The 11,622-nt window shown below is 41.5% G+C and overlaps 1 protein-coding gene across 2 annotated transcripts in view; it reads right to left on the bottom strand.

Moving 5' to 3' along the window:
* LOC105563347 (growth/differentiation factor 8) overlaps positions 1–11,255 on the bottom strand; it is a 14,334-nt gene extending 3,079 nt beyond the window's left edge. Inside the window, exons 1-3 of one of the 2 annotated variants that reach the window (XM_012014862.1) lie at positions 9,110–11,255; positions 2,467–2,754; positions 1,414–1,796 (exon numbers count right to left, since the gene is read on the bottom strand). In XM_012014862.1, coding sequence (XP_011870252.1) covers positions 1,414–1,796; positions 2,467–2,754; positions 9,110–9,500 — 1,062 coding nt within the window. In that variant the 5' untranslated portion in view covers positions 9,501–11,255. The remainder of the gene's footprint in view (positions 1–1,413; positions 1,797–2,466; positions 2,755–9,109) is intronic. The other variant, XM_012014863.1, reaches the window with a different exon arrangement.
* Positions 11,256–11,622: the final 367 nt, after the last annotated feature.

Raw genomic sequence — 11,622 nt, 5'->3', positions numbered from 1 at the left:
CCTTAACTGAAAGATTACATCCGCGAAAATATTTGTAGATAAAATTCTAATTACTTGAGAGACAGAAGTGGCTAATCAATGTTCCAAATAGAACGAAATAATTCTTCAAGTAACGAAACGAGATGTTTCGAAATCGTTGACTCTCGCGCGAGATTTTTGTCGGCAAATTAATGAATCTCCGGCATACCAGCGATATTTACTATCGGCAATGCACTCTTTACGTAAAACGATACGATCGTCGGTAAAACCAGGAAGAAACGCGCGAGGTGACACGCGATTCCCGAAATAGCGAGAGAAAGACGCGGCGTCAGCGTTCTCCTCGTATTCGCAAGGAAAGAACGAATATAAATCACACCGGCGACACATTTCTTCAGCGCGATAATCGGTTGTTACGCATCTGCGCTTCGTACGATCTGACACGAGCGAGATAAGATTGCCGCGCGCTATTTTAGATGTAGGTACAACTTTTTCTCCATCACCTTGTCCCTTTCGGCGACCCCTGTCGGAAATAATTCTACAAAATTCTACAAAAAATTAAATATAACTGTCAGAATTTAAGAAATTCTATGTAAATTTAAAAAGTGTCATAAAAATTAACATGAATGCTAAAATGCTAAAATTGGAACACTTTTGTTGATTTTTGTAATATTCTACAAGTAAGCAGATGTTTGAATTCTTTAAGATTTTGTTGTTTCTCAAATGTTTTAAACTAGTAAAGTTTTGTACTCATTTTTACAAAATTGTACATTTTCATGAAATACTACTTGCAATAATTTCTTGATTTGAGAACATTGTAATTTGTGGTACTATTTTGTAGATGTTCTTACAAAAAAAATTAATGTTTCAACGAGGATAAAAAAATTTCTACAAATTTCTATTTCAAGTCAATTTTTTGTAGTTATTTATAGGATTTTTTTCCGCTAGGAACGAGCATGTTAACAATGCTGACAGGATGGAACAGAGCAATGTGATAAAAATTAGTTAGCTGTGATAATTCTAATAATTGAAGAGTGAAGGTTGCGTTGATGTGAGATGGGTATAAAACAATAATGTTGGGTGATGAAAATTAATGAAACATTGAAAAGTAAATTAGACAAATTGAATGAATAGAAGGAAATGTTCTTCCAACTAGATTCGTGGCAAGTAGACAGTCTGAAGAATTTAAGAAAATAAGCATCAGATTTTAAGAATTGCTGCTAAACATTTAATCTTCTGCTACAAAGTACAACATTACTAAACATTAATTAAATCTGATGACAACGCTACTTTTCACGGGTTAATCTTCGGAAGAAAAAAGCCCGTCTGTTCTTAATTCTCTCAAATTAGATCAGACTAATTATTATCGGTTAACAATGGGATATTGTATCGAGTGTCAATGACATACAAGTGCGAGAGCATGCGTGTTACGCTCACCATGATAACGTTGTTGTAATGCGAGCCGCTGATGGTTAAGGAAGTCGCCGTGGAACAAGATCCACGGCAGAAATACGCGTGATACCCGCTGGGATGTAGAATCCAGTCGCTCCAACCTATATCCTTGAAATCAATGTAGAGATCGTCGCGGCAACACTCCGTCATCTCGGGCTGGCACTTCGAGTATCTCTTGGGCCTGTTTCGCTGCGGCAACGGTTCCGTGTTGATCACCAGAAACGGCTTGAGGCTCTGCTCGACGGACACCGGTGCTCTGTCGCGGTCGGTCGAGCAAGTCGTGCAGGCTAACTGGATGGCGTGGCTCAGTCGGTGTCGACCTATCCATTTCTTCACCATAAATTTCATGTCTGCCTTCACCCAGCCCTCTGTAAGGAAAGATTGACGATCCTTTGATACGCAGCGTAGCGTGACGGTCCGCAGAAATTGTGCGTCTTCATGAAGTTTCGTAGAAAGTGCGAGTTATTCTAGGCAGTTCGCGGGCAATTGTTTCTCCGTATTTGTGAGAATAGAGATTTGAAGTGCGCAGTCATGAGGAATAGCCGAATCCTTTTGCAATTTTACCATTTTTAATCTTTATGCCTTCTGCTTTCCATTCCGGAAATCGTGCGAAAGCCAAAAAAGTTGCGTAAAAGAAGAACGAGAATCTTCGTTGCTTAAGTACTAGCCAAGCTTAACTTTACTTCTCGCGATATTTGAAACGCGGAGTTTTCGATAGATTCTCATTAAATTTTCATTTAAACGTTTAGCAATCGATTCCCAGTCGTATCTCGCGTCGTTAGATAGGCGTCAGATGACGTTAGAGATCGTTCGGGACACCGCGATATGAGAAAATTATCCCTCGTCATTCGTATCGAATTTTCGGTAAAGCACGAAATTGCGATGTGCAACGGGGGGCAGATTCGCAAAGTGCATGCAATGCAACGGGGTAACGAAATTTCGCGGTGGAAGATTTCTATGCGGCGCGGATTCGTATGTGACGAACGTATGGGCGAGGGTTGAGAGGGGAGGAAAGGATTCCATCCGCCATTTACCCACCTCCGATGTCGGTCTCGAAGATTGCCATGACGGTGTTCTTTTCGAATCTGCCGCCCTGGTCCCAGTGATCGAGCTCGGAGAGCACGAACGTCTGCTTGAGCTCGTCGTCGTTCTCGACCTGTTCCTTGTAAAACCAGAGCTCCGCCGTGGTCACGTCGACGTACAGCATCTCGTTCGGCAGGTAAAATGTGAAACAGGCCGCCGGATTGAACCCCGTTATGTGATTCGAGTTCTGGCGATATTTCGTCGAGTCGGCCACCCCTGTAACCGCCGTGGTTCGATCGTTTTCTTGAAAGAACGTAACGCGATTGTTGGACGCTTCTAACACTACGGTTTTGCTCAAAAGCCGAAATGGAAATTGATTGTTTCCTTTTTACCAAATTCTTTGACTCTCAGACTTCGAAGTATTTGCGTTTCATGGATTAAACGTGACTTACAAAATCTCTTTCTTTATGTTACAATTATTTAGAGATACATAGATACGCGTGGACGAAGGTGTTGGAAATAAATTGTTGAGGGACAAGTGGCGGTTGTAGATTATTTCAGCCTCGAATTAGGACGTACATTAAAATTCAGAGAGATATTCTTTCCTTCACAAAAATAAGAATGCGCGTTGAAACGGTTCGATAAATGGGGACAAATATGTTATCTTATTTTTCATTTCACCAGCGTGACTTCAATATTTCTCATTTGACTTGAGTGCATGGTATCCGGTTGCCTCTCCTCTATGACGGACGCGTATCTATATGGGCTATCCCATTACAAACTAATTTGGTATGCCAATGAACGACACCGAAGACTCAGTTATTCGAGACTTTTGAGAGCGCGCCTTTGGCCGCGCACGATCGGCCTGCAATTTACGGTGCTCGAAGTAAGCCTCAAATGGAGCCACAATTATCTGGAAAAGTGCGCTTTAAAAGGTTCTCGTAACCGCGACAAAGGTTAAATGCGGCAAAGGTTATTTCTGTGCGGCACGTGCGATACGCGAACATAAGATTAAACAGAAACATCGAATCATCCTCGCCCGAGAAGAATAGAAAGGAATGCATTATTGCAAGAAATTGCTGCGAAAGGGACATAATTACGTCAGATTTTCTATATACTTCCTCATTTATAATTGTTATACCGTTTGACTTTCCGCAGTGTGTCAAAGGATTTTGCAATTGTACAGTAATAGAGAGAAACGCAACACTTTTTTTTCATGAGTTTAGGAACGTATATTTAAATCGCCGTTCCAAAACCATTTTGAGCGTTTCCGATCTATTTCTCGACCTAAACTTTCCTCAGAGAAAATGTTTTGGAACCTGAATCTAAACGCATGTTTCTAAACTCATAAAAAAGTGTCGCAACCACACTCAGAAAAAAGATTTAGTTGGGTTAAAGTTGTGAGATACGTTGGAATCACATTTCTTCGAATCTACTAAATTTTTATTTGCTTGCACTAAAACATTTGCTAGATTTGAAGAAGTTGAACGTAAATTCTCTCAGAAATTCCAGTCTCAATTAAATAAAATTTTAATTAAGATAAAGAAATAATTTTTTTGAAATTTAATTAAAGTCTAGTAAGGTCCAAATTCAAACAAATTTGTTTAATTTCAAATAAATTTTTTTCTGCGTGCATTCGCTCAAAAAAATATCTCACTAACGCAGGTAGATTTTTAGGTGGTGCAACAAAAATTAATCGCTATGTTTTGTATCTGTAGAAAATTGTAGCTTGCAAAATTTATAGCAGCAACATTCCAGTAATACCTTCTGGAAAGTTTAGGTTTCATTATTAAATATTAATCATTCTTATGAGATAATAAAAAATGTCGATAAAACAGACGGCTTTAGGATCCCCTTAAATCGATTAAATACAAAACATGTGCGGTTTCGCGGTATTGGCTAATCATTTATATACTTCGGTTATTTTGTCGTACGCAGAAAATTGTTGCTGCAGTTGCAACGTCATTTTTTTTCAGCGATTCTGTCTGCCACTGTACAAGTTTTTATACCATTTCAAATTGGCTTACGGCAATTCCAAGTTGTTTTGCAGAATTATCGATACCACTGTACAAAGTGTTCCCCGACAAATTTTTATCAGAGCCATCGGTGTCCGCTCGTAATAAACCGATGCGAAAAATCGCGCTCCGCTGCACGCCCTGCCGGCGTGTACGCGTCGACTGTCGGAGTGATTCGCGATATAACGCACTATCAAGCGCGTCGAAATTATTTCCGGGCGGATTCTTGGGCGATCAGCGTGTCCGATTGATCGCCACTTCCGCATGATTTATAGCCGGGATTATGCAACGCCAGGCGTCAGAGTGAATCCATATCGTTGCACAACGCGTGCCAAACGTCAGCGGCAGTGTGTGCCGCATGCGCGCCGTATTTTTATCGGTGCACCGGCCGTTTGATGAACGCGATTTAACCCCTATCGGATAAACCTTTTGGAGAATGACGTTTCCAGTTCATAAATATGGACGAGGTGACTGTCCGCGCGAGCAACTAATTTGACCAAACTATTAAATACATAAGTAATTTTTTCAAATAAAACGTCGAGTTTAACTGATAAAAATTATGACGTTGATCGGAATATAAACGGCTTCTTAACCCGTTGAAAACGCAACTGTAACATCGTGCAAATTATTGACGACATAAATTACTGATAACACACTGATCGTTAATAAACATTCAATTAAGTGGAAATGCGGCAAGATTGTTGGCTGTTAATTACTGTTGTTCACGATAATTCTAGTAGGATGTATCGCATAATTCTAGTAAATAAGCAAAGATCAGCAATCGTTATAGCGCCATATGGGGTCTTCCTAATCTCATGTTCTATTGAACGCCCTCCTCGCGTATTCTCAGGGTTCATAAGATTTTCATTTAGCAATCCGATTTCCGGATTATGTTCGTCCGTAGAGTCGTTCTGAGATTTCCGGATATTTTCGGAACGAATTCTACGTATACCTTCCGGACATTCTCGAGCATGCACTACCTTCCGATGTCGCGGCGCAGATTCGACAGCGCGATGAACATTTCCGGCTCACTGGCCTCGATCGCATCGCCGTAATCTGCCGCTCTTGCGCTGAAATTGCCGCGGGTTAACTAGGCCGAATAAATGTTTCAACATTACGAAGCCCCGACTTACGACTTACGTGTGTGCGGTTTCGTGCCGAAATTAGATAAAGAGCGAATATTTTGGGTTACACCCGATTGGCCTGTGTAACCTTCGCGCCGGAGAGACACGCGAAGTATATGTGCAGCGTCGTATCAGTGGACGTTAATCGGTTCTATGATAACGTTATATCCATCGCGAATGCGGAGAAATGCGATCCCCTTTTTAAGTTCGGTTGCGAACGCGTGTTTACGGGATGAAAGTTTACAAAACGAGTGCTCGCGTGTATAGAATATTTGCGAATGGGAGAATTGCAAATTGAGTTTGAAACTTGTGCAACATTTCACGGAAAAATCTCAAGAACAGAAAATTACAGCGCGATGAAAAGCTGCGCCGCGGAGATGGAGATGTCGCTTCTCCAAACGAGCGTAGTCGAGACGTTGGGAAAAGGAAAGCTTTTTCGCAAATTCAGATAATGCAAGATATAAGCGCTGTTCTTGCGAATGCTTTGTACAGTTAATAAATCAAAATGTTGGAGTTTGATGTTAGAGAGCTTTAAATATTTACAGTATTTGCATAAAGCAAAGAATAATTGGTAGAGGACAATATGTTCGAAAAGAAAATAGTGGAACAATTGTTATGAGAATGAGATAGGCTTCTAATATGAGATAGCGGAGTTTCTGCTAAATTAATGGACATCATCTGTTGGTTCCACCGTGAATTCATTGCCCCTGGAGTGAAATCTGTTTAGTGAAAAATTGATTTTTAGATCGTGTAATCGTTGCAAAAAAAAGATTTGTGATTGAATTTGATTGAAAACCTGCTATCTCGTATTGGAATCCTGTCTCATAATAGAGGACTTTCTTCTAGTTAAAACTAAACGGAGAGTATTACGATCGCGCGATCGATGCCTCCGTTAAACGCGGAGTCACAGTCGCGTGTGCGAGAAACGTTGCAAAAAGAGACGTGAAAAATATTCGGGGCAATAATATTCAGCATATTCGTGCGGCCGATGAACGATACGATTGTATTATCGTATTCCTACATTCCGTCGTTGGCAAGAAATTACGTGTTCGTAAATTATGCATGGCTTCGTTGCGAATAAAGTTGCATGACGCGGTAGAATGCCGAAACGGCAACAGCTGCTTTCGAGCGTGAAAAAAACTTTTACGTGGCGTATACTATCTTACAATTTCTTTATGCGCTAGATTTTATGTCTGAGCGAATATTTCGAAAGCAACAGGAAATGTTTGATTTCGTGCGACTCGGCCGCACGTTCCGTATCAATATTACTACTTGTGCTTTTCGTGCGAGGAGAGGTTTCAAGGAGAGGGGACAAAGTTTCGTATGTTAAGGGGATCCTCAAGCCGTCTGTTTCATTGACATTCTTTGTTAGAAGTAATCTTTTAATTTGCACATACACGGAGGGAATTTTCTTTTTTTAAAGTGTAATCGTGGGGCAACGTGACATTTTGAAGAACTTCATGAGAGTTGTTTGACATTTCACCACACATTTTACAAGTACAAGGAATTGATGTTAGAGAACTTACAAAATTTGCAATGTTCAGTATTTGTGTAAAGCGAAGAATTAGTAGAAGACAAGGTAACACTTTGCATGTGAAAAGAAAATAGACATATTGGAAGAAACAGACATTTCACAAGTAAAATGTATAGTAGATATAATTATTACAATAGTAAAACGTATGGTAAAATTTCAAAAACCTCATAAAATTCTTCGAAATGCTACGTTGTCTCATGATTACATGATTTTCAGGATAAATTTTAAGAGAAAATTATCCCCGTGTAATTAAAAATGAACCTTAGCGAGAATAAGTTTTTTCCTTTTTCTTGTCTACATACACTGTCTTACAGTTATTTTAAATGCCGCGTAGGATAAAGATTTAGACGCCCGCCCAGGGTGAAGAAGTCCAGGTTCAAACCCTGGCCGAGGTAACATTTTTCTTCTAATTAAATTATCGTCAGTTCTTTTTTCTTCCCTTATCGAGCAATGATACTTGTCTGAGAAATATTTAAAGAAACAGTTTGATCAATTACCTACTTGACTTTTGCTATCGTCATTGGGTTATTTTCTCGCGTCTCCCGTAATATTCTTCAAGGCTCGAAGTAGGCGAGTAAGGATAATTTTTCAACAGAAAGGCTTTCTCGTGATTTTAAGAAATTCATCAAGCACGTCGAAAATGATTCACATGGGCAATTAAAATGTCGGAATCGCGATTCCGCGTCGTAATTCGAGGTAAATTTCCGCCGCGCCGCCGGGATTCATACGTGCACCGTTCGCGCGGCTTCCGTATATTTGCATCGCCGCGGAAAATTTGAAATTCATGGTCCCAGCCGGTCGTCGGCGGTGCCTCTATCCAGAAGTCCGCGGCGAGAAAGAGAGAAACGGGCGTCATTGTTACCGGTTCTCGTTTATTTCGAGGGGGAGCCGTGCAATTACGCAATATTCATATCCTCGTCGGGCGTTTTTCGTCTGGCTGGCCAAGAAGGAACGGTCAGTTGATGATAAAGAGAAAGGAACGTGCTTCTCGGAGGGATGTTTCCGATGCGAGGCGTCCAGTTTCGCGTCTGAACACGCCGGGCATATGCAAACGTAACATTGAGTACCAAGTGACATTAAACAGTATATAGAAAATATTTTAATGCGTTAATTAAAAAGAGACTCGCGCGAAGGAGTTGACACTTGGTTCTCTACAAATTAATCCTTTCCCGTACACGATAGCAACAATTGACGGGCAGTCGTTGCATATGTAATTTTCCGACTTTACAAAATTACGTGTTACATTAACGGTTATTATTTACACTTGCGAGTCGCACGTTCCCGCAATTTATCATGAATTTCCGCGCAAGTACTCGGATACGTTTCCGGCACAATAGTTCATTTGCGGATTTCACTTCGTCTGCGCGTAATCGAAAAAGCGTGCATACTCGATATTCACAGATTTTGTTTCGCATCCGAATACTCGGAGACTAGGACTGCATCGTATGAGAAAGACGCGCGCACAATATTCGCGAATGACGCGTACCTTTTCCCCTCAGTGTCACTCGTTCTTCGCCTTTTCTCCGTCTGCACATCGCGCGTGGATTTGAATAACCGTTCATTAGCAGTCTACGTGGTCGGATATTTTCACAATAGTCTGCGTGTAACTGTAGACGAAGGGTACTGTTTTTCCGACAAGTTTACAATTCATATTTTAAGCGATTGTTAAAAATTCATTAGTATATTGTGTTACAGGGACAATACGCTATAATTTTTATCCCCGGCGAAATTGTATTTTAACAAATTGCGAAGGATTTTAATGGCTCTCTTTATAAAATTATAACAAAGTTCATTAAGGTAGTTTTATATACCGGCTCAAATTATCACAGCTGATTGTATCGCGGTAAAATTACTCTGAATATTTTTACAAATCTTTTTCAACCAGAGAAGCGCGATACACGTCGCTTCGTCCAACAACATTTCTTTGCAATCTGCGGTAAAAAGGTAGAAAGCGTTAATCTTTGTTTTGTTTCGCCAAATCTCACCTTCGCTTGAGAACACGACGACCTGGTTGGTCTTCCCGTAAAAGTTCTCCGCCGGTCTTTCCAAGTCGGGTCGAAGCACATTGCCGTTGATCAAAGGTTTAGGCAGGGTCGACAGCGGCATCGAGACTTCAGGCGGCTTTGATAGTCGCAGCTTCTTCAGGATCTGCTGCTTCACGTACTCCACTCTCAGCTCGGTCAACAACGGGTCGGGATCGATCACGGTGACTTTATTCTGCGCGCAGCCAGCGCAGTCGTTCTCTTTGTTGGTCAGCGAGTCGGACGGCGCATGGGGGAGGAATGTGTACCATACTTTCATCAGGGGGTTGATCGGCCAGTCGGCCACGATACCCCCTATAAGGAGAATAATAAGAACTTCCATGAACAGACGCATCTTACCCCGGCGATCCAGACGACTGATCCGAATCGAGTTCTCTTCAACTCGACTTTTTCTTTAGTCTGCGATTCAATCACGTAGGCTGATCCTGACGGTTTACTCGAGTTGCTTAGGTATCAAGGACGGTTTATACACTGACACCACCGACATCACTTTGTCGAGCGTGACGCTGTATTCGATCGGCGATTTGTATTCAGTAACCTCCATGTACCGTCGATCACGTGTCTTCCCAATACTTTGGGCCCGTGTTTCGATTCTATTCCGATAACTTTGACGCATGAGTTGCGATATTTATGATACTTACAGAGTCGTTTACGACAAACTCGATTCTCACTGGCGATTTCTGTATTTCTTTCTAGGAATCCCAGCGAGATTGGCGCGCAATTTGCGCAACGTCAATTTTATTGACAAAGTTGCAACAGGTCAGGCGGGTCGCACAGCCGCCGAGCCGATATCTGAGATTGGCGAACCACTTGGTCAATCTTGACTTCGCCTCTTTCCTTTTCTCCTCTTTACGCACTATATTTCTTACGCTTCTTTATCCCAAATATCAATCTCTGCAGAGCCGGCAATACTCTTTTTTTTTTACGAATGCAGAAAGAGACTGACGTCCGATCCGAGGACGATTCTCCTCCTCGTAGTGACCGACGTCCTCGACGGCGCGTTCACGGAGACTGGAGGTGAATCGTTACGATGGTCCAGTGATGTAGTTGACTCCGTATAGGCTGAACTTTGTTCCGTAGTCGCCGGAGCCAATGCGGGGACGAGTGTGATGCTGATATCAGCGCAAGCACGCGCCGTGAACATGCTGTCGATGGGATTCCATGTGGTCCATTGGCGGTTCCCGAAGTCTCGAATCTGTTCTCAATAGGCTGACGTTTATCTCCGCTCTGGTGGAAGGTGTCCCGCTCGTCGATCGGCATCTCGGTGAACCGCGAAAGATTATTTCTCTCGATGAGATCAGCGCGTCGCTTTCGTGTGCTGCTAGCGCTATTACGAAGGGAGATAAGGCGCGTATTAATGACGAAACGTCTTAAATTTCTTTCGTAAAATACTTATTGCACGCAGAGACGAAGCGTACGTTCTTCCAAGCGTACGCGCCTCGGTTTCTCTTTAAATTCCGAGTCCTGTTACAATATAAAATTCATAGAATTTTAATGCAATCTTTGAAAGTCTCCTTATCGATAAGTTTCAATCGATGTTGTCTTACGACTCATTACCGTGCTGTACGATACACCTTAAAACATAACATTTTTCTTAAAAAAGGTAAAAAAAGTATAAGCGCCATCCAATCAAGAATTATATAATTTAATTATTTGGATATATTTTATTTTAAAAAAACACTTATCTTCTCTAGAAAAGTAATGACAATTAAATTGCGCCAACTAAAATGGACATTTATACAAACTGGATACTTTATTATTTTAAAATGTTATAATCCAAACAACCGAGCGTGAGATTTTACCGGAAGGAATAAAGGAGACAATAATATTAATGGGACAAATTTTTAATACTTATTTAATAAAAATATAATGCAAGCAACTTTAACACAAATAAACATTACCGTGCAGTATGATATAACATCGCGATCGATTTCTGATTTACGACTATATCGGCGCTTCTTTGTGACGTACGTATGGCCGTAAGTGACGAAACGAAGAGCATTCATATCGCTCGATCGCATTCATTTGAGAATGAGCTTGCAAGGCGAATGTTTGCCGCAAGAAGACTGAAGATTAGCGTCAGCGGTTCTTTCAGCTGAGGCTTGCAACTCGCGGTTCATCGAAGAGCCCGCTTCGCCTTTCGCGGAAGATGACCCATCTCGCTGACCCGGAAACGTCGAATATATTTTTCCCAAACGTACGCTACGCGACGTACTTAAAACGTCGCAGCGGCGATGAGCTGGCTTTTTGAGGCGCCGAGATTATTCATTTATCGAATGCGCGGCGTGTTCTCATCTTTTTTTTTTCGAGCGCGCCACTTTGCAAGGAAACATCGTACCATAAAATACGGCCGCACTTCGATTCCGCGCACTCGCGCCTTTAGTTTAATAAATCACACGATAACGGTCCTCATAAAAAAGGGGAGGGGAGGAAAAAAACAATCGCAAAGAGAAATA

The sequence above is a fragment of the Vollenhovia emeryi genome, unplaced genomic scaffold (genome assembly GCF_000949405.1).
Source record: "Vollenhovia emeryi isolate VEMERY1.0 unplaced genomic scaffold, V.emery_V1.0 DF939177.1, whole genome shotgun sequence".
Lineage (NCBI taxonomy): Eukaryota > Metazoa > Arthropoda > Insecta > Hymenoptera > Formicidae > Vollenhovia > Vollenhovia emeryi.
This window is presented reverse-complemented; position numbering and strand designations above follow the sequence as displayed.